Consider the following 26,358-nt stretch of genomic DNA (forward strand, 5'->3'; position numbering starts at 1 on the left):
TCTCTTTGTCTCTCATTCTTACCCGCTATTTTGAAAACTTTTCAGAAAGAGCGTGTTATCAGCGGAGTACGCAGAGTGGTGGTCTTCAGCTGGCCCCACCCACTTCTCGACAACATGTCATCGGCGGCTCAACTGCTACTGGATTCGGCGGTGCGAGACGACGACGATCCGATCTTTCTTTATCATCATCTGAATGCTAGTCTAGAAGCAGCAAAAGATGCAGTTAATGCTACTTCTGTAAAACAAATTCTCGAAGCTCAAACTCATTATCTATTCAACGATACTATCTTTGGACCAAGTCCAGCAATGGAGTCTACACCGGGAAGGTACTTTTTTGAATACCGTATCCATTAAAATTATTTTTTGTGTTTGAAGCTTTGTGAAAAACAGTTCTTTATACAAATTTTTCAAAAAAGATGTCTAAAAAATCCATTGTGGATTGCTTTTACAAGTTTTCTGTCTTCTCTAAAATGTTTACCTATTTATGAGAACAAAAACTGTCTAGTCGAAATACGAAATGCCGCAATAATTGCTGACATTTTTAGATAAATGTATGCAATTTTGCGAAATTGAAGGCTTGAAAAAGTAATGTCTAACCTGTGTGCAAAGCCAATTGAAGTATTATGGTAGAAAAATTCAAAAATCAAAAAAAATGAATTCAAATTATTATTTTTTTACAAAAATTAAACCTTTTTTGTTTTGTCTCTAACAATTTTTATTAGCAGATAAATTCAACTGAAAACATTGTTAGCAACAAAACCAACACTTGCTCAGTTTGCAACACCAGTATTTTCAGTTCTTTGAATTAATTTCTTTAAATATTTATAAGAATCCTAATAACCAAAATCATAAACCATAGTTCCTCTCTAATTTCTTCTCCTTTTTCATCTTTAATCACATTTCTTGTTGTTTGTGTTCTATTCAAAATAACACGTGTAATTATTCGACGAGACAAAAAACTAAGAAAGCTTCAGAAGCAAAGCACAAGAGAACATTACCTCGATGATTTTTGAGCGTCGGAGATTAGTACTCTTCAACCAAAGAAATTTTCTAGGATTTACTCTTCAATTAGGTCAAGAGCTGAACCATTTTTGCACGTTTTCCGACAGACACAATTCTGTGTAACCCGGAGCTCTTCAGAATTATCTAATTATTCTTCATTCCTGGAAATGAAAAAAAAAAACAAAATTGAAAAATGAAAAATGAAAAAAAAAAAAACTTCTTGTTATTTTTCATCGTTGCATGGTCCACAACGCCACAGGGGATAAAGAAATGAATCCTGAGAAACAACAGAAAAATGTCATAAATCACAAGAAACAGGAAGCAGCAGCTTCCCGAGGGTCACTTTGAGATCAAAAAATGGGAATTTTCAGATCACTCATTCAAAATCTCTATTACTTCTACATGCCATTCTGCGTTTTTGTTGGGCTCACTGGCAATACTATGGTTTGGATTTTGATCAGGTTTGTTTGAAGTTTTCAAATTAAAATTATTATTATTTATTGACACAGTGTGTATACTTTCGGAAGTCCGGGCAAGTTACTAGTTGGCACGCAAGACGATGTGCGTGGAAAATTTTAATTAGTTAGGACAGCAAGTGGAATGAAAAAGGAGAAGTCCATTTCCGCAGTTTTCTGCTTTCATGCGGAAGATTATTTCAAAAGAAAGAGAGAGGAGGTGTTTGAAATACCAGGAAAAAATGTATGTGCACTTTTGATGGATGGTCCAAACACTGAAATGAAGCTTTCCTACAAATTTTTGAGTCTTCAAAACTGGGAATATTTTCAATTCACGGGCTCTCAGGAAATTTTGAGCTTCATGACTAGGTGATAAAGTTTTACAAAATCAGATTGCTAGAAAACAACCCTACCAGAGTTATGAACAATTTTCAACTTTCTTTAAAATTATCTTCAAACGGTAACAAGAAAATTACAATTTTTTGTTCCAAAAATTTTTTCAAAAACACAGGTCTTCCTAGTTTTAACATTTTTTTCCTTAAAATTAAAAAAAAAACTGTCGCATCAGAAAGCATTCATTTTTCAATGTCACTGAGTCATGCATCTCCAAATGTCTGTTATTCATGTCATGACGTTTTTCATTGTACCTGAAAATTGAATTTAGCGGAGACCTTTCGTGTGTTATTTTTCTCTTTTTCCGAAAAGCCATAAGCTTCGCAAATATTCAGAACAGATTTTTAGATAAGTTGAAGAGGGAGGAGGATGACGGCAGCTTCTTAATAAATTATTGAAAGATTTTGAATATCCTGAACATAAAGAAATGACAACATCACCAGAATGAATACTTTGTTTTTTCAGAAGCAACCGAATGTTGAATAAACTTCCAACGAACGTCTATCTCCTGTGCCTGGCAGCAATGTCATCAATCTTCTTGCTTTCATTACTAGTGTTTTGGATAGAAGAGGTCGCATATATCTACTTCTATGTACGTGCATGTTGTCCGATTTCGATCGACAAAATCTTCACTCTTGTCCAGTTTTCTTCCCATTTCACCCTGACTATTTAGCAATTTTTATTCTTCTTACTTCCGATACTTTCATTCTGGAATACTAATCAGCAATGCATAACTACACGTGGGGAAATGGGGGTGGTAAAGCAATATGAAAAGTTGATTCCTGCTAAACTAAAAATTTAGAAGAGATAAAAAGAAAAGAGGGCAGAATCGGATGAGAGAGACAAATCGGATTTCCTTCTTGTCTTCTCCCAATTTTTAAGGGCAGAAAAGCAGAAGATTTAGAAGATAGAGATGAGCTCCGAGCGATGAAAGAAGAATTCACACTAATTTTTGATTCTTTTGAACACAAATTTGGTGAATAATTGAAAAGAAAGAATATGGTAGATATGATGAAAAAAAAGAGTTCGGGGGAAAATTTGTTCACCGTCTAATTCACCCTTGCACTTACCGGAAATGCACGATCAATTTTCAAATTGATTCTGGTTTTTTTAAACTTCTCTATCGGAAAGTTCTAGCATGAAAATTATCCCTCTGTCTTAATTTTAATCAAGGAAAATCTGTGATTTGATCTGATCACCGCATCACAACTAAAATAATTTCAGGACATATTCCAAGATTCATTGCTCCGAAATTCCTACTACAGTTGCATTTTCAACACGTTCTTGGCGCATGTCTGCGATTTTGCATCAGTATGGTTGATTGTGCTAGTTGGATTGGAAAGACTATTGCTACTTTACAGGAAAACAAGAGGATTAACTTGTGAAAAGTGAGTTTTTTGGAAGTTAATTTCTGCTTTAGAGGATTTTAATTTTAAAAAAACGGAGATATAAGCACAAAAAATAATACTTAAGTACAAATCGAATTATTATTTTAAAAATGGACGTATTTTGGAACTTTTTGAATAAAGTACACTATTCTACCTGAAAATTTATTTTTAAACTTTTTTATACAGAGCCCGTGCCCAAGTGTTCATCCTTCTCGGCTTCGCAATGGTCTTCAATGGATGGATCCTTTTTGTTGCTGATATGGATGAAGAAGGCCAGTGTGACATTAAAATTGAATTTGTTGGAATGTATCAAACTATGACTATTGTGGAAACGATCATTTGTATGCTGGTCCCATCGGTTCTAATAATTACTTGCAACTGTCTAGTTGTGAGCAAATTGAATAGCCACATCAAGTATGCATAATTATAGCTAGGCCTATTTTGAAAATCTAAAATTAATATTTTCAGAAAAAATCCAGGATCTCCGGCAGTGTCCTTCAATACTGCGGATGTGGTGCTGACCACTCAGACATCAGCACCAAGTGCTACATTGAAAAGCTACACACGAATATCAAGCAGATTCTCAATCGATGTTGAAAAGGCACCAAAGAAGAAAAAGAAGGGAATACGATATACGGATATTCAATTGACTCGGTCACTTCTTGTTGTCACATGGGCATTTATTTTGTTAAATATTCCAAATTATGGATACAGAATTGCCAGCATTTTATTTGGAATCTCAGAGCAGGTAAATTGTCAAAAAAACCTTTCCAAATATCAAATATTATATTTCAGTCCTCCTTGATGACTGCAATTTCTCTTGGAGCTCACGTATTTCTTTACACTCATCATGCATTCCTATTCTACCTTTACATTTTCTACTCACCACAGATGAAGCGTCGTCTGAAACCAACTGCAATGAAATTGCTCGAATGTTACTGTTTTAAGCCACCCGGTGATTATACTGATCATACTTAAAGATCTAATGTTTTTGCAACAATGATATTATGATACGGGTATTTATTTATATGGTTTTGATACATAATTTTTATCAATAATAAAGTGATTAATATATTAACTCGCGTTGTATTGTTTAGTAGGAAGAATAAAGTGGAAGATAAGGAAGTAAAAGGAAAGACGGATTACCGATTTTTGATCTCATCAATCCGATAAATTTTGCTCGCCGGAGCAAACCAACCCTCATAAGACACAGTTTCAGGAGTAACATCATAATGATAATGACCGGCATCTCCATGATCACTGTAACAATGAGTATGCTCTAATCTCAAATTATGACCCGGATCATAAGAGTGCATGACGGTGGCACAGATTAATGGAGCACTCATTTCAAAATAGTTGAGCCATTTATCAACTTCCGCATTATTTTCGAATGGACAGCCTGGAAAATCTGGCATCACGTGGAGTCTAGCTTTTCCGGTTTGGATTATGAATTGACCAGCCAACGAAACAATTCTGAAAGTTTAATATGATGTCCCAAAGGTTGATTATGTTAAGTTTAAAGTTAAAAATTAAATGCTTATAGAAAAATATTCTTATATTTAACTTTCTTTAACTTTTAACTTACTTTTTCCCAAAATGCTCTTGAAGTCCATCTCTAATACAATTGGTCAAGTTTTTCTCTCCCTTTCTTACGGATGCTTTGAAATGAACTGAAATGTGATTGACCATTAAAACAAAACAGCTAATTTGTAGATATAAACTTACCAACAGTGGATGACTTATCAGCATCTGATAATGCTAAATTGGCCATCAAACTGAACTTTGGTTCATCGATGATTCGTTGAACATAACGTTTGTCGGAGTTTGAATTGATCTCAGCGATCCTTGTTCCAACTTCACCAGTTTTTAAATTTACATCAGCTACCATCTCACAGTTCTGGCCTACAATAGGCCATGGGCCAGCCCCTGGACCAAACACTGCTGCTTCTGGATGCTCACACACTTTTCCAATTTTTGGAATATCAAACTGATGGTCGATGTGAAAGCCTGGATACAAATTTCCAGGCCCACCTACTTCAGCGATACGGAGATTATGGCCAAATCCAGATGATTTTTGATTGAATGGGGGCTTCGATAAATCTATGAAAGCACATAAGTCTTAAAATTTTTGAATTGAACAATCTCACCCGGGCAGTCGACAATATTTACTTCGACATTCTCAAAGTTCGATAACAGAGAAGTTTGGAAAACCTGAAATTTGAGTTTGTGGGGAAGTTTCTACTATGCCTTTACTGTACTCTTTTTGATCAATGTTTGTTTCCCTAAAGTATAAGGTATTTCAAAGTGAAAGTAGATCATGTAAAATATCCGCTTTAATTCTTACCATTTTCAGTTCTTCCAGGCTAGGAACATGATTATCGATCACGACCGACAAATTTTCTGAACAATCCGGCATAGTATAATATTTTTACGAAGGGGAATGACACTTAACAGAATGTAGTAATTGGGAGGAATGATAGAAGCAAACAAAATATTGATATGTTCTAAAAGGGAAAATATGATAGGGAAAGAGACGTAAACACATCAAGAAATTTATGTTGGGAAGATAGAGGTCAACATCATTCCGATTCTTCTGCCACTAATATAACTATTTTCTGTTGTTTATTGTATAAAAGAAAAATTGGTTTTAAAAATGGAAAACTCCAAAAGCAGCTTCTCTTGTATCTCATTCTCAAAGCAAAGTAATGCATTTCGTTATAGAGATTTTAACTCATTTGCATCATTCATCTCAATATTTTGTTTTATTTCTTCTTTGGTTGCATGATAGGCATCACAAAGAATTTTAATACCTTCAAGTGTATTGAAAAAAATCTTAAGTTACGATGCTACCTGAAGGGAAAGCTATCACAATCATTATATACAGTTTACATTTATTTTTAAACAATATTCATTATGATGTCCGAATTCGTCATTTGGTATCATCATGCCGTGGTTTTGTTGGAAGATGGTATCTGTGCTGATGAATTCATGTCTTTCTTTCTTGTCACAATATTCCAAGTCCGTGTGATCATTTCTGGAAATTCTTGTGTTCAATAAAGTTATTAAACAAATGAACAAACTTTTGACAGCGTTTCTGTAATTTTGAACAATGAAAAGTGTGGGTAGAGGATCCACCACTGGGTATATTGCAATGGAATAACTTATGAATAGGCTTGCACTTCCGACGTCAAGTTGAATTAAAGTACAGAAAAGAACTACTGTACTTGGAATGTACATGAGAAGAAATGGAATTGCTGATTGAACTACTAATGCATAGAACAGTTGTTTTTGAATCGACTTGGTTTGTTTCGAATTTGAGGAAACCTCTAGTCCTTTTGTTATTTTCTTATAGCACCCATAACCACAGATGAATACTGTGACGGCAGATGACATCTGTAAAATTATGGATTGGAAAAAAATAATGTAAATTCCAATAATTTACAATTAAAAGCCAGACAATCGCCATCGCCCAGAAGGCTGTCCAATCCATGTCGTGAATGCCATTTTTGTCTTCCATATAGTAATATGGTCCCACGTAAACAACATCGTCCACGTTGATATCCAAATTTTCCATTAATGTTTTTCGAATAAATTCTGTATATTCGGGCGATTCGCGGAATACTGCATAATACGTTACAAGCCAAACAACTCCGTAGATTTGTGGTACCGTCAACCAAAAAATGATCCTAGCACCATCGAATAACTTTTTCGATTTTCTAAAATAACAAACTTTGTTAACTTCACTTGCATTTACTCAGCGGTAGAACTTACGGAAACAAGGTAGCATAACGGTATAAAAAATGTAAAGCAAAAACATTCATCGAGACACCGTACATTGCGCACATGAGACAATCCAGAATGGAGCAAATTTCTCGACTGAATATCGAATTGTGAACGTCAACAATTACAATAACTCTAGTGGTAAATGAGTGAAGCAGCTGCAATTGTTTTTTAGTCCACATTTTTCTATTTGTTAAATACCGGTTCAGTTACAATAGCACTGCATGAGAAAAGTATCTCGTAGATGGAAACATAGATCATAAGATATTTGTAGTTCCCTATCTTTTTCGAGGACTTTGTTAAGATGAGATATATCAAAAATATATTCAAAGGGTTTGCAATGCACGTTCCCACAAACTGGGCAGTTTTAAGGAACGAGTTGAATACAGTAAGATCCATTTCAGGCAACGGAGATCACAAGAACGACAGATAAGAGATAATGAGCCTCGAGTCTAGTTTTTACGATTTTATATAGTTGGAACTCCCAAGCGGCTTCTACGTGAGCCATGTTATTGGTATCGCACGGGATGTAATACCGATAAATAATTAGCGAATTCCCAGAATGGTTTAAATGAGGAGGCGGTGTGAAACAGAACTTTATATTACGGTAACTGTACGAATGTATAAACAGTTAATAATTGTGAACACACCGACTTCAATAAAGTTGGAAGATCAGAGCACAACAATTCACAATATTTTCTTTCTCCCAAATTAAACCCAAACGAAAACATGTTCCTCGAAATTCAACTTTTTATACTTTAATGTTTTCTTCTTGCACTTTGATATATCATTGCAATCCCTTATTTTTTTAGTAATCATCTTAAATTTTCCACGTGATTGCTGACGATAGCATTTTCAACATAATTTCCTCTGGGGATATCGATACATTTCAAAATTTTTTTGAAATGCTATTAAAAGTTTCACTATGATATTTGGAAATTTCAGAATTATAGGAGTTAATTTAAATAATTTCTCTATTCTTTCCATCTTTAAATGTAGACGACGAGACTAGAAATCGACTTTTAGTTAATGAAGAAATATCATCGAAAATGTGATTTTTGAGGCAATACTCTTTGACCCATCTCCTGAAAATGCCTATTTACGTAACATTTTGATTTTCAAAAGTAATAAAATTGACTCTAGTTGTAATGATAATTCGCAAATTCGTCACTAAATTTGCCTTTTCGAGTTTTTAAATCACCACTTTCGATGTTATCTTTCCACCACCGAAAATCATACTCCATATAAAAGATCGAAATGTTAGGAAGAAAATGCTAAGTGAGAAAATGTATAGTCTTATTTTCATTTTGACTTTCTTCTCGGTTTATTCCAAGTCATTGGTCTACATTCCTCTCCACAAGTGGAATCATTGAAGTCCAAGTTGTTGAAAGAAGGAAAATGGAGCGACTACAAGCTACAACAAGATCAGTTGAGATCTGATGCATATGCTGCAGGAGTTGATGATTATGAGCATGCTGGATACGTGGGAAAAATTACTGTAGGATCTCCCCCACAGGAATTTAGAGTTATAATGGACACCGGGTCTTCAAACTTTTGGATTCCTGATTCAACATGTGACACTAAAGCTACGTCTTGTCACAAAGTTTTACCCGCACCAAATTACTCGGCAATTCCCGGCAACTTCTTCCCCAAGTTTGGGCCTTTTCAGCTTCTTACCCAACTTTTGCCAACTTCTAACCCAAAGTTTGCCCAAGTCTTACCCAACTTCAACAATTCTAGTGTAAACTCGCTCACCCGAGTCGTACCCAAGCCTTAGCCAAGTTTTGCCAACTTCTTACCCAAGTTTGCAGATGTAAAGAACGAACAAGATTCCGAAATCCCGCATGCGCAATGTTTAGCGTAAATCGACACTTTGTCTTTTGAGTAATTTGTATTTAAAATAGAGGAATTTCGATGTAATTGAAAGAATTCACAGGAAAACTTGTCCCTTCAAAGGCCAATTCTAAATATTTTTCTCTGGTGGCTAACTTTGTTTAAAAATGTACGAACAAAGTTTGATTTTTATTGCCATTTTGTCTAATAAACCATATAATTTATCTAAAAATAAAAAGAAAGAAAAGGTATCTTCAAGATGATTCCTAATAAGTCCAATAGTAAAATAATAGACAGTCAATCCAATGGATCGAATTTTTCTAAGACTGAACTGTTCCTTTGAAATGTACACTCTTATAAAATTGACCGTTATTGAAAGACATGAAACAAACATGAATTACAGTAGTTCTGTAAATTCTGAACTTAGAATCCTTAGAAAGCACACTTGAAAACGAATGAAATAAGGTATGTGAGAATACCGTATCAATCAGATATGTCTGATACTTCCCCAATAAATATTTATTAGAGTATGAGTACTATATATTTTTACTAGTGTGCATCGCTCCGCGCGACCATCATGGCTCAGCAGGTAAGACTTCGGCACAACGGGTAATGCGATCAAAGTTCAACACACAGGTATAAATTGGGTAAGAAATAGGCAAAACTTGGGTGAGACTTGGCCAAGACTTGGGCGACGCCTCGAGACGGCGAGGCAGTCCCCGACTTTTTTCATTTTTGAGGCGGCGCCAACTCTTGCCCAAGGTTTACCCAAGTCTTGGCAACTCCTTATAAATGTTTTTATTTTTTGGCAAGGCTTGGGTAAGAAGTTGCGAAGCCTTGGGTATGAAGCTGGCTGCAAACGCCGAGTTGTTTTGGAGGTTGTTTATTAATTTATAATATTTAAGTGTTCATCTGTGATGATTTGTTTTCAGGATATTGTAGACCTGGGCCAAATGTTTCCGTGTCGTGTATGACCCAACAAAAGTTCATATCTTCCAAGTTCTACTTATACGAAATTCGGAACTTTTCAGTTTACTGGGAGCAATTTTTGAGTCAAAAATCTTTAAAATCAATTTGTTTTTAGTACGGTTCCGACAGTGCCAGTGGTATTCTGGGATTTGATACTGTTTCATTTGGTGGAATATCTGAAAGTCAATTGATTGTTCCAGACACTGTTGTTGCTACAGCAGTGTGCATTCCTTCATTTTTTGAGCAGGTCGTAGTTTTTAATGGATCTCAACTTTTCAGCTATTAAAAATATGTAAAAACTTTAAATTGTATCATAACAATTATTTTATTTATAGGAAGATATCGATGGAATCATGGGTCTCGGATTCTTAGCTAATTCACAACAAAATATTTATCCTCCGTTTGTTAATGCAGTTGGGCAAGTTAGCGTTTTAATTTTTAGAAGAAAACACAAGTTTTAGCAAGAAGTTTAAAAAAATGGAATCTTGTTTCTGTCAAAAAAATATTTGACTGCAGAAACTGGTTGATCCAATATTTCATGTTTATCTTGGGAATCGTCCAAATAGAGCTGGACAAATCACTTTTGGCGGACAAGATACTCAGAACTGTGCAAAAGTAAAACAGTATCACCCATTGACGACAGGTGCTGCTTATCAGTTTTATGTAAGTCGGCTTGAAAGTATACAACAGTTTTAAAGACAAATCACAAGATCATTTCAGATGACGTCAGTATCGTCCGGAGCTTATTCTGCAAGGAATGGATGGACTGCTTTATCAGATACAGCAAGCTCTATTATCTATGGACCCAAAGCTATCGTGGCTGGAATTGCTGATGCAGCAGGAGCCACTGTATGATTAAATTGCAATAGCATATTCTTCCAAGTTATGTAAAATTTCAGTGGGATTCAAAAAACGAAGTTTATCTAATTGATTGCGAGCCAAAAATTCTTTAAGTTAACTTCACAATTGGTAGTACAATTTACCAAGTTTCTCCTCAAAACCTCATTCTTCCGTTCCGTAAGTTTTCTTAAATAATAACCAATATCGATTGTACTTCAGCTGACAGCATTGTTCAAACTTGTCAAATGGTCTTCCTGCCATTTACAAATAACGGATTCGGGCCATCGTGGGTGCTAGGGAGTCCATTTATTCGCGACTTTGTGCATTGTATGATATGGGAAACCAACAAATCGCATTTTCTGCCAGCTTGCATTAAATTTATATATCATAAAAGCTTTTCATGTTTTTACGTCTACTAATAATTGTAAAGTTAATTGAACTAAAATATAAACATAATTCAACAAATAAAGTTGGTATACATTCAATAATAAAAACTTTAGGATGGTTCGAAATGTCTATGTATGCTTGAAAATTGTTACTTGTTCTGGAAGTCCGTCTTTTCGTTACTACATCATTTTAGAGTCAAGCGAAACTGATATCATTTGTAAAAATACATTTTCAGGCTGATTCTCAACTTTGATGTCCTTTCATTACACCGGATTTGTCTCTTATCTTACAGTTTACGAGCACTTATCAATAGTTTCTCCGCGTCAATGCCCACCTCATTAAGATAACCGTTTTCGTTATGCAATTCATTTTAGTTCAGCATCAACTCATTTCACTTTCCTCGTTTTCGTTCCTGCTACTTTCAATTCTAGTCCATTTTCCAAATCAAAATCATTTCAGGTATGCAGAACCTTTTTTTGTTGCTTGCCCTTGTGGCAGCAGCTCTCGCTGCAGTTGTGCAAGTTCCACTCGTGAAAATTGAGCCATACAGAAACCGATTGATCCGTGAAGGAAGATGGGTTCAGTACAGAAAGGATCGTGAGATTCGTCGTTTCATGATGAACAAGCAATCAAATGATATGTCTGTTGGACAATACGTCAACGATTACGAAGATGAAGCATACGTCGGAAACATCACCATTGGAACTCCACAACAACAATTCAAGGTTATTCTTGATACTGGATCATCCAATCTTTGGATCCCAGACATCACATGTGGAACTAAGCCAGAAAATTGCTCAACCGTTCCAGCTTGCCGTGGAAGTAAGTTTTCAAATCATAATATGTGTCGTTGAAAAGTTGAAAAATTTATTGCCTTATCTAGCTGTCAAATGTCTCTTTTGAAGTATACGCGTATTTCTATGGAACTATTAAACTGCAATGTAGTCTCGTGTGGTATTAAAGTTCATTTCTTGAATTTTGCTCTCATGCAATTGTACAATTTGATGCATTAATTGCAATTATTTTATAGTTATTTGCCAATTCGAATGCGACGACCAAGCTTGCTGTGGAGCTGGAGCGAACTACACCGATTCTTGCTTCTACCAAAACAAGTTTGACGCTTCCAAATCTTCCTCATACAAGACCAATGGAAGAAACTTCATTATTGAGTATGGAACAGGATCCGCCAGAGGATTCCTTGGACAGGACACTATCACCTTCGGAGGAATTGGAGAACCACAACTCGCTGTTCCAAACACTGTTTTCGGACAAGCCACCTCACTTGCTGCCTTCTTCGAGGGACAACCTCTTGATGGAATCCTTGGACTTGCGTTCAAATCGATTGCTGTTGATCAAATCACTCCACCATTCATCAACGCCATCAACCAAAACCTTGTTGATCTTCCACTTTTCACCGTCTTCCTTGAGCATGAAGGAGATCAAAACGGAGTTCAAGGAGGAGTCTACACTTATGGAGGAATTGATACAAAGAACTGTGGTCCAGTTATCGCTTATCAACCATTGTCCTCTGCCACTTATTACCAATTCAAGATGAGTGCTATTGGATCTGGAAGCTATCACTCTAGCAAGGGATGGCAAGTCATCTCCGACACCGGAACTTCTCTCATCGGAGGACCAAAGGCCTACGTTTCTGCTATTGCTGACGCTGTTGGAGCCACATGGAGAGATGATTACGGTGTATACATCCTTCCATGCTCTGCAAAGATCAACACTCTTGATATCACCATTGGAAACCAAGTATACAATATTGACTCATCCAACACCATTATTCCACTCGGAGATGGAAGCAACAATTGCATCTACGCCATCTTCCCATTCAGCAGTGGAGGTTTTGGACCATCATGGATTCTTGGAGATCCATTCATTCGTCAATATTGTAACGTAAGTACACAACGAAACCTAATAAAAAAACGACATAATTTTTTTTAATTTAAAAGTTGAAATTTTCAGATCTATGATGTTGGAACTCAACGTGTTGGATTTGCTAAGTCCCTCCAATCGAAATAAATTTTAACGCCGTCAATATTAATATTATGTTCATTATGCATAAATTTGGTCAACATATTTTTTGTTTGGAGTGAAAAGTGAATTGTGAGATATGCGAATTGTGAACAAAAATGATAATGTGTAATTACCGGGAAGAACACGAAGGTATTAAATACAACAAAACGGAACTAGAAACGGGAAGAGGTAGAGATTAGACTGCAAAACCGCAGATTCACGAGTTTAGATCAAAATATAACTGGGTCATGGGAAATGTGAACTGAAATGAGAGAATTATTTGAATGTACTCATCGATTGTTTTTTGGTTTGGTCAGTGTCAGTTGCAGTGGACACAGGACGGCTATCCGTTCCTCTTGAAAGACTTGGTGTACGATAATAATTTGAATACTGGTTTTGGTTCTGAATTTGATTTTGATTTTGGTAGGGAGTTGGGTTCTGATTTGTGTAACAGTAAGGTGGTTGAGTAGCATTTTGTTGATTCTGCTTCTCCTCGTTTTTCAATTTTCCGTCGGATTCATCGTCAATATAAGATGCTTGAACCGCAATTGGCTGTCGGTTTCTGAAAATAAAAAAATTAAAATTTGTTCCGAAGTATTTAACATGCTTCAAATTGAATGCATTCAAATTCACAAAACAATGGGAAATAAGGAAGAAACTATTTTTTGTTTGTAGTCTGAGAATTTTAATTTACATCAATTTACAAGTCAATCAAAACTTTCACAACACAATAGAGCAAACAATCATTTCATTCCTTTCTTACACTGGTTATCGTTATTAATACGATTGTCGTGATGATCCTTATCAAATGCAACTACACTCATACGCCTGAAATGGATTTTTGAAACTTTTAGTTTCTTGTTGAAGAAAATCACAAATTAATTCAAACATTTTTCATTAATCAAACATTAATTAATATATCTGTTTTGATTGTTACATATATATTTTGTGAGTGAAAACTCAACTTGGCAAGACTTTATTCTAAAATCAAAAAGAAACTCACAATAGCTCATCGTCACTTGGTCTCATGTGTGCGTTCTGTGGTAGAAGCTTCTCCATTAAATCTTGTGTTGCAATAGAGTTATCAACATTTGCTCCAAGAGCTCTTCTCCATCTCAAAGCATTTGCTTGATTTTCATCTCGATATCTCCATGGATTAATTGGATTTACAAGTGATGGATATGCAGGCCACCATTGTTCTCTTTCTTCAATTTTTGGAGCGGAATTACTTCGTTTCAGTTGTGGTTCTGATCCATGGAAGTTCCTCCAAAGTTCTTGAACAAGATCAGTTCCAAAAATGACTCCAGACTGAAGCGTCATCATTCGTATCACAAAAACTCCGTCACTCTTGAGATAGTTTGAAATAAATCGATTAACTTTCTCTTGAGCTCCGTCTTCTGCAAAACAATTTATTAGAAAGTAGCCAAAGTTTAACATTATTTTACCTGAAGAGTCAAATGCAATATCACTCATTTCGAGATGTCTGATGATAAATCGAACATTCAAATGTCTCCAAAGTGACACAAGAAGCCAGTAGAAAAATGATCCAAACGTGAAAACTAGCAGAGCCAGATACCAAAACCATAATAAAATGAAAATCTTCTCATTGAAAATGTTAATAACCAGCACACATTGTATAGTATGTTCTTGCATATTTCCCATAACACGTACATCGAAATCACAAAGAGATACACGTGGAAACATTCCAGACTGTTCCCAAGTTGTTCCATTGAGTAAGTCAACAAGTGCGCCCATTCCATACCATTTGTATTTATCAGTTTCCAAGAATCGATTCATGAACATTAACTGGAGACATACGTTGGCAAGGTAGAAGAATTTTGTACAAAGATACATTGCAGTCACAAAGAATGCAGAGTACGGTAGATTGAAAAGCCAAAGGAAACGATGCGGACGAATTTGTTTCTTTTGCAGGCGTCGATGAAATCTAAGAGCTCCTTGGAGATGTACTGTCAGAGATTTGATGTTAGCTCTTTTGATATCAGGCTTGATGTTGTTGGGATCCGAAGATAACTTGACAATCTCATTGATTTTTATTCCTGTAAATATATTTAATTGGTCACATAATTAAATTACATTTCTAAAAAATATTTAAAGTACCAAAAAAACGAGATACTTAATCTATTGTTGCATCGCTGGATTTCCTATGAATTGTTCAACGACAACTACTAGCATTGTATTCGAGACAACAAATATTTTCGAGCTTTTTCACAATGTTTCAACTGTGTCAACAATTGTACTTTTTGCAATTGTGATGTCTGGTACTTGTTATACAATTTATATATATTCAAGACTCACCAGAATGTCCAGCCAAATACTTCCATAACAAGCTGGGTAAACGGAAACATGCTGCCTCGAGTAACAAGAAAAATGGAACCCATTGATAATAACTGATCTTCCTCTGTCTCTTCTCATCACTTTGGAGCCCTGCCACGGGCTCATTCGTCGGGACATAATACGTGTCACTTGCCCAACAATAGTTCTCTGCGTACTGTTCCCAACTACTACTGAATATGTCTGGTACTAGACATTCTACAGGCTTCCCGCCAAATTGCTGAAATTGAAATAATGTTACCAAGTTCTATGAATATTGAAACTAACTTTAAATGACACTAAAACTGCAAGTCCAATAAGAAGATTACATGTGAAGTATGAATGAAGACGATCCACGAAATCTCTATCATCACTTCCACCTACGTATCGTAGCATAGAAAGTACGGCGGCCAACACCATCTTGATTTATTTTCTGGTTTTCTTTTTCAAACAGTTGAAATATAAATTTAAGTTCCAATGATTGTGAACGGCATAACCTAAACATAAAGATATATGAGTCAGAGAAAGTTGAAGGCTCGCGGGAAAAAGTAAGAAGTGGCTGTTGTGAAAACTGTCGGAGCGCGGTTGGCGGCGGGAGACCAAAGAAAGAGCAAACAAAAGGAAAATAATAGAAGGAAGAGATGAAGAAGAAGCGGAGAAGAACAGTAAGTTAACGGAGAAAAAGATTGAGAGGGAAGAAGATTAACACGTCTGACGAGAAGGATTACATGGAAAAGAGATGGGTCACTCTCTTGTTAGAACAGGCGTTTGAAATTTGCTTACTAAATTATACACGTTTGTATAGAGGTTTTAGAATTTATTTTTTTCAAGAAATCTAGCAGTATGCTGAAACTTTACAAATACTGATTCTTCTGTACAATTAGACATCTTATGTCAGTTTAAATTAGGTACTATTATCTGGTTAACTGTGCATTTTTGAAATTGTCGAATTCAAAGTTTTCTAAAAGAAAGTTGAACATTGCATAAATTGACATTTTTTCATTTACTCCAAGTTTTCCAGAATTTGAAAACAAAATTGGAGAGTAGCCAAGTTTCAAAATGTTTTCACAACAAAGCCTTGTTCAATGTGAAACCTTTCCATAAATATAACGGGAAAACTTTTCAACAAAAGAGTTACACACGATATGCCCGATAAAACATATGAAAAAGAAGTTATACTTCAAAGTTTGCAGGTCAAAATTGTGCAAAAGAGTTACTAAATATGGTAAATAGTTGAGGTCAAGGGCCAGAATATTGATTACGGTACAGACCAAAAATTGTATTTTTGAAAATGTGATCCATAATTTCAGGGTAAAAATCTGTTGGTTGTTTTGGATACATGTAATGATGAATCACTTTTAGAATTGTTTGTTGTGATGTTTTATCGATAAAAGCAGACAATGAAGAATTCTATTCTGAACAAGGCAATTCTATGCAAATAGCAAAATTAACCAATATATGGGCGGTACTTAAGTTTTGAATTCAGCGCATTACACAGTTCATGTTATTTGAATTTTTTTATTGAAAGATTTAATCGTAGATATTTACCAGTTTAATTGTATTGATAAGTCCTACAATAGGCTCCGCCCTTAAATAGGTTTTTTTAAAAAATTTAAAAAAGTTTTTCAGTTTTGGAAACTTAAAAATTTTGAAGTCTAAACATTTATCACGAGCTATTCCTTATAAATATCATAGTGTTTACGTAACTTTCATTTGCCTCCTTGTGAAACAATTATTTGCATTTTAACATTTGGAGCAGTCTAAATATCGTGGCGAGACCGATCGAGAAAACATGGTATGTTCCTTTAAAAATGACGTGTCACGTTTTCACGTCTCTATAATAATGCTGTGGCTAACACCTCTGCATATGCTATTCTATAATTACTACTTTTGAAATAAGATTTCAAATTAAAATATAAACTTATCATTATCATTATCAGAATTACAGAAAATTCGAATTTCGTGAAAAAAAAACAAAAGCAGAACGAGATAAATCAAAACAATGTTCGAAAACTGCTCTATCTGCCGAAAGGACCCAGTGGCTTGAAACGTAACTAGAGCCTACGGGTTGACGAAAGATAACATATTTTGAGGAGACGCAGAGAATCAGGGGTCTCTCCAATATATATTCTGTGAAAACAGCCGGAGAGAACACGGAGGGAGCAGAGATATGTGGTGGTGGTGGAGACGTACATCATTTGGAATAAACGACGTCTTCGACCTTGTTTGCATGAGTTTCCTATATTTTCGTACTTTCTATTTGATAACAAGCAAACATGGCTCTTCAATAGAAAAACCTCGTCATTCGAAACATTTTCAATATTTGAAAGGCTAACAGGAAAAAACGACGAAGATGAAATGAAATAAAAACGGAATGCTTCAACATGTGTCCCGACATGCACTGTCCCAGTCGACACAACAGATTGAAACAAAAGGAGAAAGAGCAAACAAGTTGTGCTCCTGCAAAATACATTTTTTCAATTGAGATGAATGGTCTGTATGATTTTATTGAACACATCAAAAAGCATTGAAAGAGACAAGGTGATGATGGTGAAGATCTGGCAAGAGACAAAAAAAACTAGGAATACTCTCGTAAAAGTGGGGAAAAATTCAAGAAAGTGGAAACAGTGGGGCCGTAGAAATGAAACAAGTTAAAGCGACACGCATGGAGCAAAAAGAATCTAACAAGTGTACTGAACTATGGAAATAAATTAATATTTTCAACAAAAAAAGCTAAGGGACCTGTGACATCAAACATAATTTATGGCAAATGATTGGAGACGATTCTCTCGTGACAACGGTTGGAGGCATAAACTGTCGCAGATGCTTTCTGAAAAAAAAAACTATTATTTTCAAAAAAACATGATTTATATTTAAAAAAAAATAAAACTTACTTGCAATAATAGCATTTAGTTGAGAAACAGTTCACATAAGACTGAATGTAATTGTTGCATTGGGCGAAGTTTGTGGGTGCACTGAAAATTAATCCAATAAATAAGAAAATTACCTTTTTTAAAAAAATAAATTTCGAGTTTTTTTCTAATTAAAAGATGATTTGGCATCGTTTTTTTGGCGAATAATAGTTTTTTTTTACTAAAAAATTACATCCAAAAATAAATTTCTATTAACAATAATGGAAAAATCTTAAAAGAAATTATTTAAAAAAAATGTTTTTCGAATTTGACAAAAATTTTTTTTATGTGGCTAATAAAAAAATGTAATGTGGTATTTTAGGAGAATTTCGAATCCACTTTAGATAGTTTTTAAAGATATAGATTTTTTATGCATTACACATATTTTATGCGAGCCAACCTTTCTTTATTTAAAATTCAAGAAATTTTTTGGAAATTGGCTTGTAATTTGTAAAACCGTTTTTTTTTAATATCTAAAATGGATTTCAAGCTTTTTTTAAAAATGTACTAGGCGCACAAAATTCATTTCCAAATATGTAGAAAATTGGGAATGTCTCGAAATTTCTCTAAACGAAAAAATGCTTAATATACAAATATTTTTCTATAAAGATTTCCAGTAATTCATGTTTTTTTAATTTTACATAATTTCGTTTAAAAATTTAAAACTTACGTAAACTTTGTAACTGGCGAGCAAAGTATAATCTCTTTGGCCGATTTTGTGAATTCTCTGTAGACTTTCCGTTTCGAATGTAGAATTTGTTCTTGATTGTATAAATCTTCATCTTCGCCTCCAATAATCATATCTTCGAGAATTCCATATTTGAGTACAATAACAGCTTTCATACACGGAACGAATTCTTTTTCACTATTTGGGCGCCGAGCACAGTAGTGAACCTGAATTAAAGCCATTTTACATTGGGAAACGGGAGTTGGTTTCGGGAATAAAGATTTTTGAAAAAGGTTTATATTTTTCTAAATTAGACTGGAAGAAAAACTCACTTCAATGAGACTTTTTGAATTCCTAAAACATGGATGACTGATTCTTTTGAATCTCCATGTCAAATCACCCCTCGTTTTATTCATAACAGCATCCATTGCTAAGAAAACTCCTTTATTCGCATCTTCAACGTGTTTCGAGAATTTCAAAGGTGGTGGGACAGATAATCTTGAGACTCTCGGAGCATGAACAGCGTTTTGACGAAATGTTTCTGACACAGCGATAATGTTTTTCTGAAATTAGAATGTAACGAATTCAGAGTATTTCCAAATATTACCTCAATAACTGTCCTCTCGTCCATTGCCTCTTGTAATTTGTAGAATAATTGATAAGCACTTTCATCTTTCTGTCTGAGATCCTGAAATTAAATATTTAAAGTTCCAAGTTGGCAAACGGTTTTTTTAAATAATTTATTCTCATTTAAAATGATGTCTTCGCAGAAAGAGTTAAAAATGAAAGAAAACAGTCTCCGTATAGTGAATATATTTGTTAAACAAATTATAGAATTTTTCTAAATTGTTGTAGAATTTGAAACATCGTTTGTCACATTTTCAGGGACTTTTCCACAATAAACGTTAAATTATCTATCTTTATACCAAAATTAGAGATTCAACAAATTTCTTGTTTTCTCAAGTTTTCCTTACTGTAAAATGTCTGAAAATTTGACAAAAATGTTTCAAATCACATCTTTAAAAAAAACGAATAAAAAACTAATCAATATATCCGGAAAATGCAAAAAAATCTGCTTTAAGTTATTCCGCTGAATTCTAAAATTCATCAGCTTATTTCAATTTTTTCGTTGAAAAAAAATTAGAACTTAACAATGTTATATTACTACATTGAGACTGTTTTTTTTTCCGTCACTTGTGTTAGGACAAAAAAAAAAGCTTAAAAAACTATAAATTATGACTTTTGAACTAAGAATCTTAATCATTAATCATTAAACTAAATTAATCAAAAACTCACTTGTATTGATGATTCAACAGCTTTATATAGAGGCCTTTTGTCAAATACAGCATTATATCGACATTTGAGTGCTGCTGCTCTATTCAATTCATAATACATATTTCCCATTTCTGATAATGCTTCTCTTGCTCTTGATAAATCTTCCATTGTCGAATGCTCTTTCATCGATTCGTCTAATGCTTTTTTCGACTTTTGACGCATTTTCTCCAATTTACTCTTCATCACTTCTGCCCATTGATTTAACGCAATTACGTGCTTCTCCGTTGTATTTGATGGAAGTGTTAAAATCGGTCGTCCAGCTGCCGGATTCCCTGCAGTTGAAGGTCGGTTAGCAGTGTTTCCAGATTGAAGAACAGGCATCGATTGAGAGTGAGGAATATTACCCGAAGAGATACGTGCTCCCGATGGTCCTGAAGCATTTGCAGATGTGGTCGGTTGCTGATTGGATTGCATGGCTGCCGGACGAAGTGGTCTCAAAATCCGGGCTCGACCGTCTATCTAAAAAATTTTCCGATTTATATTAATTAGTGCTGAATGAAATTGACAATTTTTTTCAAAATAAAGAAAACGGTGTATTATCTAAATTTTGAGATTGTGATTGAAATTAAAAGATAAATCAACACAATAAATAAAAAAGTTTAACTGAATTTTAATTGTTTTAAATAAAATTATGAAAAGAAAAAACAATAATATTTAATTTAAATGATCTATCTAACTGAAAACTAAATAGAAAAATGTTATCGATCAAATAGAAATATACATTAACTGTGAAAACACCATTTTCTGCAATAGGCAATATACGGTGTCTGCGTCTCTCACTTCTTCATTGCTGGTATACACTTTTCCAACGCTTCCCTACAACTGCATTAGTCTTGTTTTCAATAGAGCGCGTTTGATGAACTACTTCAGAGTGAGGGGATCGCAAATGACTTAATTTTGGTATAAACAAAATTCCAATGTTTATAAAAGCGATAAACAGCACGTGCCAAGATTTAAATAGTTACTTGAACTAATTTAGAATATCTTGTTTTTTTTTTTCAATTTTCAATCGAAATGAGGTAAATTAGTATAAAGAAAAATTGCTAAGAAGCACTAATCGAGATTTTTACAAAAAATCGATATGAATTAATTTGAAAATCTTGAAGCATGTTTTATTTTTGAAAAAAAATCTGCGCATTTCTCAAAGTTGTTTCAATGTTTGTGGAAAAAAGGGATCTTCAAGTTTTAGATGTAAAAACAAATCTTTTTTCTCACTTGGGTATAAACTTTTTTGTGGTTTTTAGTAAATTTCTACTAGCATCGTAACTTTAAACAATTCTATCACAAATTGTACTAGTTTTTAATTGTATTTTTTCCGACACTTTTCACAAATAGTGTTATTAAAGGGATCAACGTTTCCTATAATATAAAGTTTTAATTTATTTTTAGCAGCTAAATTTTGTCATTTATTATTATTATTTAAGTTGATTTTAAGAAAAAAATGACATTGACACAAACTTACTTTGCTAACAAGGGGCGGCCTTCGTCCAAAAGGAGTATCTGGGAATCTTCCATTTGCAGCCTGAACATTTTGAAAAATAAGGATTTTGAATCTGCGTGTTTCGAGTAATTTTTTCAAGCTAAACATATGCCGCAGTTTCCCCTGCCGAAAAAGATAATTGAGATCAAAATTTGTTTCAATATTCAGCTACCGTGGGGGCCAGTGAATTGTTAATTTTTTTTAATTATAAAAAAATTAAATGACAAAAACTATACCGTATTTCCGAACGAATTTTCGCTTTTTATCCGGATTGTATTGTCTCCCATTATCTGAACTCGCCAATTTTTTAAAACAATTTTTTTTTCAACAAAATAATGACTTGGCCCGGGGGAACAAAAAAAAACAACACTGAAACATATATTTTTTAATTATATAAAATTAATCAAAAGCTTTTATTTAAAAATCGAATGAACGATGAGTTGAAATTCGGAATGTAAAAACATAAAAAATAAAGCGTTTGTTGGTGCGATGCACATGTTTCAAGGTGAAAAATTGGCGGAAAAGCATATTTCAAGGGCATCATCGGACAAGAAAACGAGAGAAAACGGAACCGTGTGGGGGAAGGTGTACAAATATTTTAACATAGAGAATAGCAACAAAAAAGAAATAGATTAATATTCGACACTTTGGGAACACTTACATATTATACAGGCAAATCAATAGAAGCGAGATTGAGGTGTAAATTATGAAACAGAGATGATAAAAAGAAATTGGAAGACATGAGTAGATACACTCAAAATGTAAACGATCAAGCTGTGCAGACATTCGGAGTGAAGAAAGCAATTGGGAAGGATTTGATATGCGTCTGCCATTGTGGAGATGTTTGAAAGTATCTGATGCCATTGTAAGCATTTCCATCGATGATAACTGAAAATAAATCTGCTTATTTTACAGCTCAAAACAAAAAAAAACGAACCAGTCAATTCATTGTGCTTTCCGGTAGCACTGCAAAGCATTCTTCCAATAGAAGATACTTGAGATGGAGCAGCTCCTTCCTCTGGTTTCTGCTTTTGTCCTTTCTTCATTCCCAGTTTTTGTAGCATTTTGTCTTTCCTTTTTTCTTTTAAATAGGTAAGACTCAATGAACCAGAACTTGGAGATCTCGACACAAGCAGTGTTTTGAAATGAGCTTTAATTGTGACCTTGGCTGTATCTTTTTTAGAATTCGGAGTTGTATTCGAAGATGATGGAGGGAAATCAGAGCCGTACGAGTATTGTGATGATTGCGGAACGGGATTATTCGGCCAGAAATCCATATTAAGTTCTTGGCCATCGACGTTTCGAAGTTGTGGAGAATGAGGTGGAGACGATCCATCAGTTTTCGATATAACCGACTCTTCTCGTGGAGAAATTACAGTTTGTGCGAATCCATTGAGTCCATTTGAGTCATCATCATTTTCAATTTCACACTGTTGACTTCCGACACGAACTTCACTGAGGAAAGGTAAAAACACACGTCCACCTTCAGGATCGCGATCAGCAGTCAATTGAAGCATAGCTTCGCCTATTGGCATATTCATCTTTGACGAGCTGACACTATTTGGCCAAGCAGCAATTTTATTAGCCAATGAAGTTTTTTCTGGCAATGTCATGTCTCCAAAACGATCCCAGAGATCTCTGCATAAATTGTCGAGTTGTGGATCGATCCCTGGAAATAACAAGCAATATATTAGAATAAAAGAAAATTTGAAAATACCTTCGATCATCTTATAAAATAGAGAGCTCGTCGACGGGATGGCCACGAATCGGAGATGATTGACGAGATTGGCGAGCGATTTATGGGCCAGACACTCCACATAAGCTTTAACGACTTGTGAGAAGAGTTTGTCAGTTCCGATGATTCCAACGATTGTCAACGGAGGATTTGATGAGTTGGAGTGGCAGCTGGAATTATAAGCTCATATTATAGAATGAAATGAGAAAGAAACACTCACAAATTTTGAATACGATTTATAACATGGCTCAGCGTCTGTCTAACTTGCGAAAATGAAGGGCAGTTTACAATAGGTACTGGACCACCCAGTATCGAATATGCAGGCCATTCTGATAAATTACACAACCAAACAGCATCACTTCCTTCAGGAGACATGCTCGATCCAAGAATGGAGCATAATTGTTCTGACAAGCTCACTCCTCGATGAACTCCGTGATCATTTTTTATTGAATTGAGAGTCGAGGAATGTGGCATCGAATGTGAATCAAATGATGATGATACAACGCGTATTCCGGCAGAACGCACAGGTGTCTGAAAAATGTTATTAAAAATGAAATCAGTTAAATAACAATTACCTGAACTGAATAGTCTGGATGACCGGAACCAATCGAATCCTTCTGAATTAATCGGTGTCGCGCGACGTTTTCTTTAGTATTATCTCCATCAGAATTCCATCCTCCTTCACCATGATCCCCTTCTCCGTCAGAAACTTCATACATTGCAGCAAGATGATCGTTCTTCTCTTTAGAATCAAAAAATGGTGCAAGCTGAGGCCGACGGTTGCTTCTGATCGATGCGTCATCATTAAACATCTCCGGTCCAGAATCGTATGGTGAATCGATGTCGTCATCTTCCCACGGCATTTCTTTGACCACCGGACGTCGCCCCTAAATTTAAAAATGTTTATTTTTAGACAATTCGTAAATACTTACATCTTCTGGTCGGAACATATTGAACAATTTATTCATCTGATATTTCAAATTTTTTCCTTTTGTTCGTCCCGTCCTTGTTTCAATATCTGTGGATGTTTTATGCCGACCGCTTCGTGCACTTGGCATTTCATTCAGCTCATCACCAACATCATCATAGTCTGTTTCTGTTTCATCTTCAGAATCTTCGACATTCTTTTTCTGTTTGTCACGATCATCAACAATTTCAGGTGCTTGTGAATAACAGGAGGAAAGGAAAATTTTTCCAGCACACGCGCCAACTGAAAAATAAACAACGCTTTTTTTCAATGATTTTTCAAAATAAGACACAAACCTCCTTTCAATTCAACCTCATTTTCAGAAGTTGGGTTCAACTGAATTTCCCGTAAACCACCTTGTTGCATTATCTGTAATTGTTTCAATTGGATAATCCGATTAACCAAAAAAAACTTACGTAAGTGAGATTAATATTCCCGACAGCGAGATCACGAAGACCTCCAGGAAGACGATTTTTAAACTTTTTCCTTCGTTGAATCAATATTTGAAGCACATTTGATTTTCTTTTCAAAAAATGTGGATATTGGATGCAGAATGAGATATCACAATCCAAATCGATTCGACCGTGATTCGGCGTCACCTTTATCTCGTTGCTCCGCAAATATCTATTTCGTTTGGAGAGCTAAAAATTGTTTTTTGTGTAAACTCTTCTCAAAACCTTATTTTTTACCGGAAGTTTTGCCGTTACAATGATGGAATTTACTTCAGGAAATACACAATCCAAGAGAATTCGATTAATTGAAACGTTGAAGATCCTGGAAAATATTACAAATTATGATAATTCCTGATAACTTATGGCAATTTTTACTTTTGGACTACTTGAATGTAGAACTTTGAATCGTCGAATCTTCAAGTATGCGCCACAAATTTTCAGTACCGGTTTTTTGTACAGACTATCTTAAAAACAAGGAACTAAAATCCTTGTTCGTCTGCACACAGAATAACAAAAACCAGTAAAAATTTGATTAATTGTTTTCCTCGTCTAAATTATGAAGTGAACATACCTCGGAACAGTAGACGGTGTAGCTCTATCGACATCCCATGTGGCATACAACCGCATGGCCATTGAACTGCTCTCATGTTGTTTATCCATTCTTGTAGTCTTCCGTAGTTATTCAATGAAGTGTCATCTTCAGAACAGGAAATTTTCTAGATACTGAAAATAAAAAAGGTTTGTGAAAATGAACTCGATGAAAAAGAGAGGAAAAATCAAAAGATAGAAAAATTGAAGCAAAACATGAATCAATGTGGAAATATCATGTTTCTAGTGTACTTTTTGTTTAGAGAACAACCGCCGGTGAAATTGTTGTTGTAGGATCTGAAAACCGTTAAAACTAGTCAGTTTTTCGGTAGAAAAGAGATTATGACACGTTATAGGTGTAAAAACGAATGGCAAAAAGTTGTTCACTATAACCGAAAAAACTGAATGTGAAACATCTAGGAGTACTGAATATGATTGTTCATGAACTTCGCGATGAAAAAATCACGGCGACAGAATATCATGTTTATATGTCAGGATTGCGGAGATTTCCTTCTGTTAATTTCTCCAAATCAAATTTTCTTTCTCAGAGATGAAAGCATTTCAGCATTGAGTAATAAACAAAAAATATTGAACGCGTGGGAGAGAAGGAAAGCTACACATGAATAGGAATTAGGACGAAAATGAAGGCTTATATCCAACAGCTAGAAAGAGCGGCTCTTCGAAATGTATTCTCAAGGGATTGGAACTGATTTTTTGTCAATGAAAAGGGAAACGAGGGTGTTGAGAAACCCTCCATTCAATGTGTCGTCGACAAAAGGTCGCGAAATTAAATTTGTGGTGAAAAGGTGTTCACGATCCCAA

General features: G+C 34.9%; 7 protein-coding genes, 1 non-coding gene and 1 pseudogene across 11 annotated transcripts; 4 read left to right on the plus strand and 5 right to left on the minus strand.

Moving 5' to 3' along the window:
* Positions 1–39: 39 nt before the first annotated feature.
* On the plus strand, positions 40–4,316 carry sphr-1 (G-protein coupled receptors family 1 profile domain-containing protein). Its single transcript, NM_072980.6, has 7 exons — positions 40–326; positions 1,374–1,463; positions 2,316–2,442; positions 3,075–3,238; positions 3,425–3,652; positions 3,707–3,986; positions 4,034–4,316. Exons 1-7 carry the CDS (start codon positions 115–117, stop codon positions 4,214–4,216), a joined length of 1,284 nt encoding a protein of 427 aa, NP_505381.2. The 5' UTR covers positions 40–114; the 3' UTR covers positions 4,217–4,316.
* On the minus strand, positions 4,247–5,756 carry C24B5.4 (DUF1907 domain-containing protein). The gene is made up of 5 exons (NM_072981.7): positions 5,583–5,756; positions 5,386–5,449; positions 4,964–5,338; positions 4,824–4,908; positions 4,247–4,711 (listed from the first exon to the last, which is right to left on the minus strand). Exons 1-5 carry the CDS (start codon positions 5,652–5,654, stop codon positions 4,381–4,383), a joined length of 927 nt encoding a protein of 308 aa, NP_505382.2. The 5' UTR covers positions 5,655–5,756; the 3' UTR covers positions 4,247–4,380.
* A 424-nt stretch (positions 5,757–6,180) lies between these two features.
* str-177 (Serpentine receptor class r-10) lies at positions 6,181–7,417 on the minus strand (the record flags this gene model as incomplete). The annotated part of the gene is made up of 5 exons (NM_072982.2): positions 6,181–6,272; positions 6,319–6,631; positions 6,681–6,954; positions 7,010–7,176; positions 7,220–7,417. 5 exons carry the CDS (start codon positions 7,415–7,417, stop codon positions 6,181–6,183), a joined length of 1,044 nt encoding a protein of 347 aa, NP_505383.2.
* Positions 7,418–8,294: 877 nt separating this feature from the next.
* T18H9.11 lies at positions 8,295–11,039 on the plus strand (annotated as a pseudogene). Its single transcript has 8 exons — positions 8,295–8,516; positions 9,784–9,881; positions 9,936–10,067; positions 10,156–10,242; positions 10,337–10,483; positions 10,541–10,669; positions 10,720–10,837; positions 10,880–11,039. Coding segments are annotated over exons 1-8 (1,093 nt in total).
* A 467-nt stretch (positions 11,040–11,506) lies between these two features.
* On the plus strand, positions 11,507–13,128 carry asp-2 (Peptidase A1 domain-containing protein). Its single transcript, NM_182329.6, has 3 exons — positions 11,507–11,869; positions 12,078–12,949; positions 13,019–13,128. Exons 1-3 carry the CDS (start codon positions 11,509–11,511, stop codon positions 13,073–13,075), a joined length of 1,290 nt encoding a protein of 429 aa, NP_872129.1. The 5' UTR covers positions 11,507–11,508; the 3' UTR covers positions 13,076–13,128.
* Positions 13,091–15,907, minus strand: inx-10. Of its 3 annotated transcripts, NM_001373070.2 has the most exons (6): positions 15,689–15,907; positions 15,386–15,641; positions 14,515–15,126; positions 14,073–14,466; positions 13,833–13,897; positions 13,091–13,631 (listed from the first exon to the last, which is right to left on the minus strand). In NM_001373070.2, coding segments are annotated over exons 1-6 (1,461 nt in total). In that variant the 5' UTR covers positions 15,821–15,907; the 3' UTR covers positions 13,091–13,629. The 3 variants fall into 3 exon arrangements, with proteins under 3 accessions (NP_001360570.1, NP_001024140.1, NP_001024139.1); NM_001028969.6 differs by having other exon boundaries at positions 13,092–13,897; positions 15,689–15,903; NM_001028968.4 differs by lacking the exon at positions 13,833–13,897 and having other exon boundaries at positions 13,092–13,631; positions 15,689–15,897.
* A 1,985-nt stretch (positions 15,908–17,892) lies between these two features.
* Positions 17,893–22,084, minus strand: mdt-27 (MeDiaTor). The gene is made up of 8 exons (NM_072985.8): positions 22,031–22,084; positions 21,777–21,836; positions 20,276–20,773; positions 19,587–19,667; positions 19,312–19,542; positions 18,983–19,206; positions 18,295–18,375; positions 17,893–18,230 (listed from the first exon to the last, which is right to left on the minus strand). The coding sequence occupies exons 1-8, from the start codon at positions 22,079–22,081 to the stop codon at positions 18,134–18,136; spliced, it is 1,323 nt and encodes a 440-aa protein (NP_505386.2). The 5' UTR covers positions 22,082–22,084; the 3' UTR covers positions 17,893–18,133.
* Positions 22,085–22,183: 99 nt separating this feature from the next.
* Positions 22,184–25,688, minus strand: pacs-1 (Phosphofurin acidic cluster sorting protein 2). Its single transcript, NM_072986.9, has 10 exons — positions 25,520–25,688; positions 25,186–25,270; positions 24,913–25,137; positions 24,793–24,865; positions 24,462–24,739; positions 24,105–24,416; positions 23,750–24,060; positions 23,512–23,699; positions 22,732–23,463; positions 22,184–22,682 (listed from the first exon to the last, which is right to left on the minus strand). Exons 1-10 carry the CDS (start codon positions 25,606–25,608, stop codon positions 22,564–22,566), a joined length of 2,412 nt encoding a protein of 803 aa, NP_505387.1. The 5' UTR covers positions 25,609–25,688; the 3' UTR covers positions 22,184–22,563.
* Positions 25,689–25,956: 268 nt separating this feature from the next.
* T18H9.8 lies at positions 25,957–26,081 on the plus strand. The gene has a single exon (NR_069165.1). It is a non-coding gene; the product is annotated as an Unclassified non-coding RNA T18H9.8 (non-coding RNA).
* The last annotated feature ends 277 nt before the right edge of the window (positions 26,082–26,358 follow it).

This window comes from Caenorhabditis elegans, chromosome V (genome assembly GCF_000002985.6).
Source record: "Caenorhabditis elegans chromosome V".
In the NCBI taxonomy this organism is placed as follows: domain Eukaryota; kingdom Metazoa; phylum Nematoda; class Chromadorea; order Rhabditida; family Rhabditidae; genus Caenorhabditis; species Caenorhabditis elegans.

Bases quoted from the DNA above. Each gene is read 5' to 3' on its own strand.
- sphr-1 (NM_072980.6), top strand. From the start codon at position 115: ATGTCATCGGCGGCTCAACTGCTACTGGATTCGGCGGTGCGAGACGAC. The intron at 327-1,373 runs GTACTTTTTTGA...GGGAATTTTCAG, and splicing joins ATGGAGTCTACACCGGGAAG to ATCACTCATTCAAAATCTCT. The intron at 3,653-3,706 runs GTATGCATAATT...TAATATTTTCAG, and splicing joins AAATTGAATAGCCACATCAA to AAAAAATCCAGGATCTCCGG.
- C24B5.4 (NM_072981.7), bottom strand. From the start codon at position 5,654: ATGCCGGATTGTTCAGAAAATTTGTCGGTCGTGATCGATAATCATGTT. The intron at 5,339-5,385 runs GTGAGATTGTTC...GTGCTTTCATAG, and splicing joins AAATATTGTCGACTGCCCGG to ATTTATCGAAGCCCCCATTC. The intron at 4,909-4,963 runs GTAAGTTTATAT...ATCACATTTCAG, and splicing joins TGATAAGTCATCCACTGTTG to TTCATTTCAAAGCATCCGTA.
- asp-2 (NM_182329.6), top strand. From the start codon at position 11,509: ATGCAGAACCTTTTTTTGTTGCTTGCCCTTGTGGCAGCAGCTCTCGCT. The intron at 11,870-12,077 runs GTAAGTTTTCAA...ATTATTTTATAG, and splicing joins CGTTCCAGCTTGCCGTGGAA to TTATTTGCCAATTCGAATGC. The intron at 12,950-13,018 runs GTAAGTACACAA...TGAAATTTTCAG, and splicing joins TCATTCGTCAATATTGTAAC to ATCTATGATGTTGGAACTCA.
- inx-10 (NM_001028968.4), bottom strand. From the start codon at position 15,820: ATGGTGTTGGCCGCCGTACTTTCTATGCTACGATACGTAGGTGGAAGT. The intron at 15,642-15,688 runs GTTAGTTTCAAT...TTTCAATTTCAG, and splicing joins CAGTTTTAGTGTCATTTAAA to CAATTTGGCGGGAAGCCTGT. The intron at 13,632-14,072 runs GTGAGTTTCTTT...TTTTATTTTCAG, and splicing joins CCAAGTGACGATGAGCTATT to AAACCGACAGCCAATTGCGG.
- mdt-27 (NM_072985.8), bottom strand. From the start codon at position 22,081: ATGGGAGACAATACAATCCGGATAAAAAGCGAAAATTCGTTCGGAAAT. The intron at 19,543-19,586 runs GTAATATTTGGA...TTCTAATTTCAG, and splicing joins ACGAGAGGACAGTTATTGAG to AAAAACATTATCGCTGTGTC. The intron at 18,231-18,294 runs GTAAGTTTTATT...TTTTTTTTTCAG, and splicing joins ACTAAATGCTATTATTGCAA to AAAGCATCTGCGACAGTTTA.
- pacs-1 (NM_072986.9), bottom strand. From the start codon at position 25,608: ATGGATAAACAACATGAGAGCAGTTCAATGGCCATGCGGTTGTATGCC. The intron at 24,740-24,792 runs GTTTGTGTCTTA...TTTATTTTTCAG, and splicing joins TGAGGTTGAATTGAAAGGAG to TTGGCGCGTGTGCTGGAAAA. The intron at 24,061-24,104 runs GTAATTGTTATT...AACATTTTTCAG, and splicing joins ATCCAGACTATTCAGTTCAG to ACACCTGTGCGTTCTGCCGG.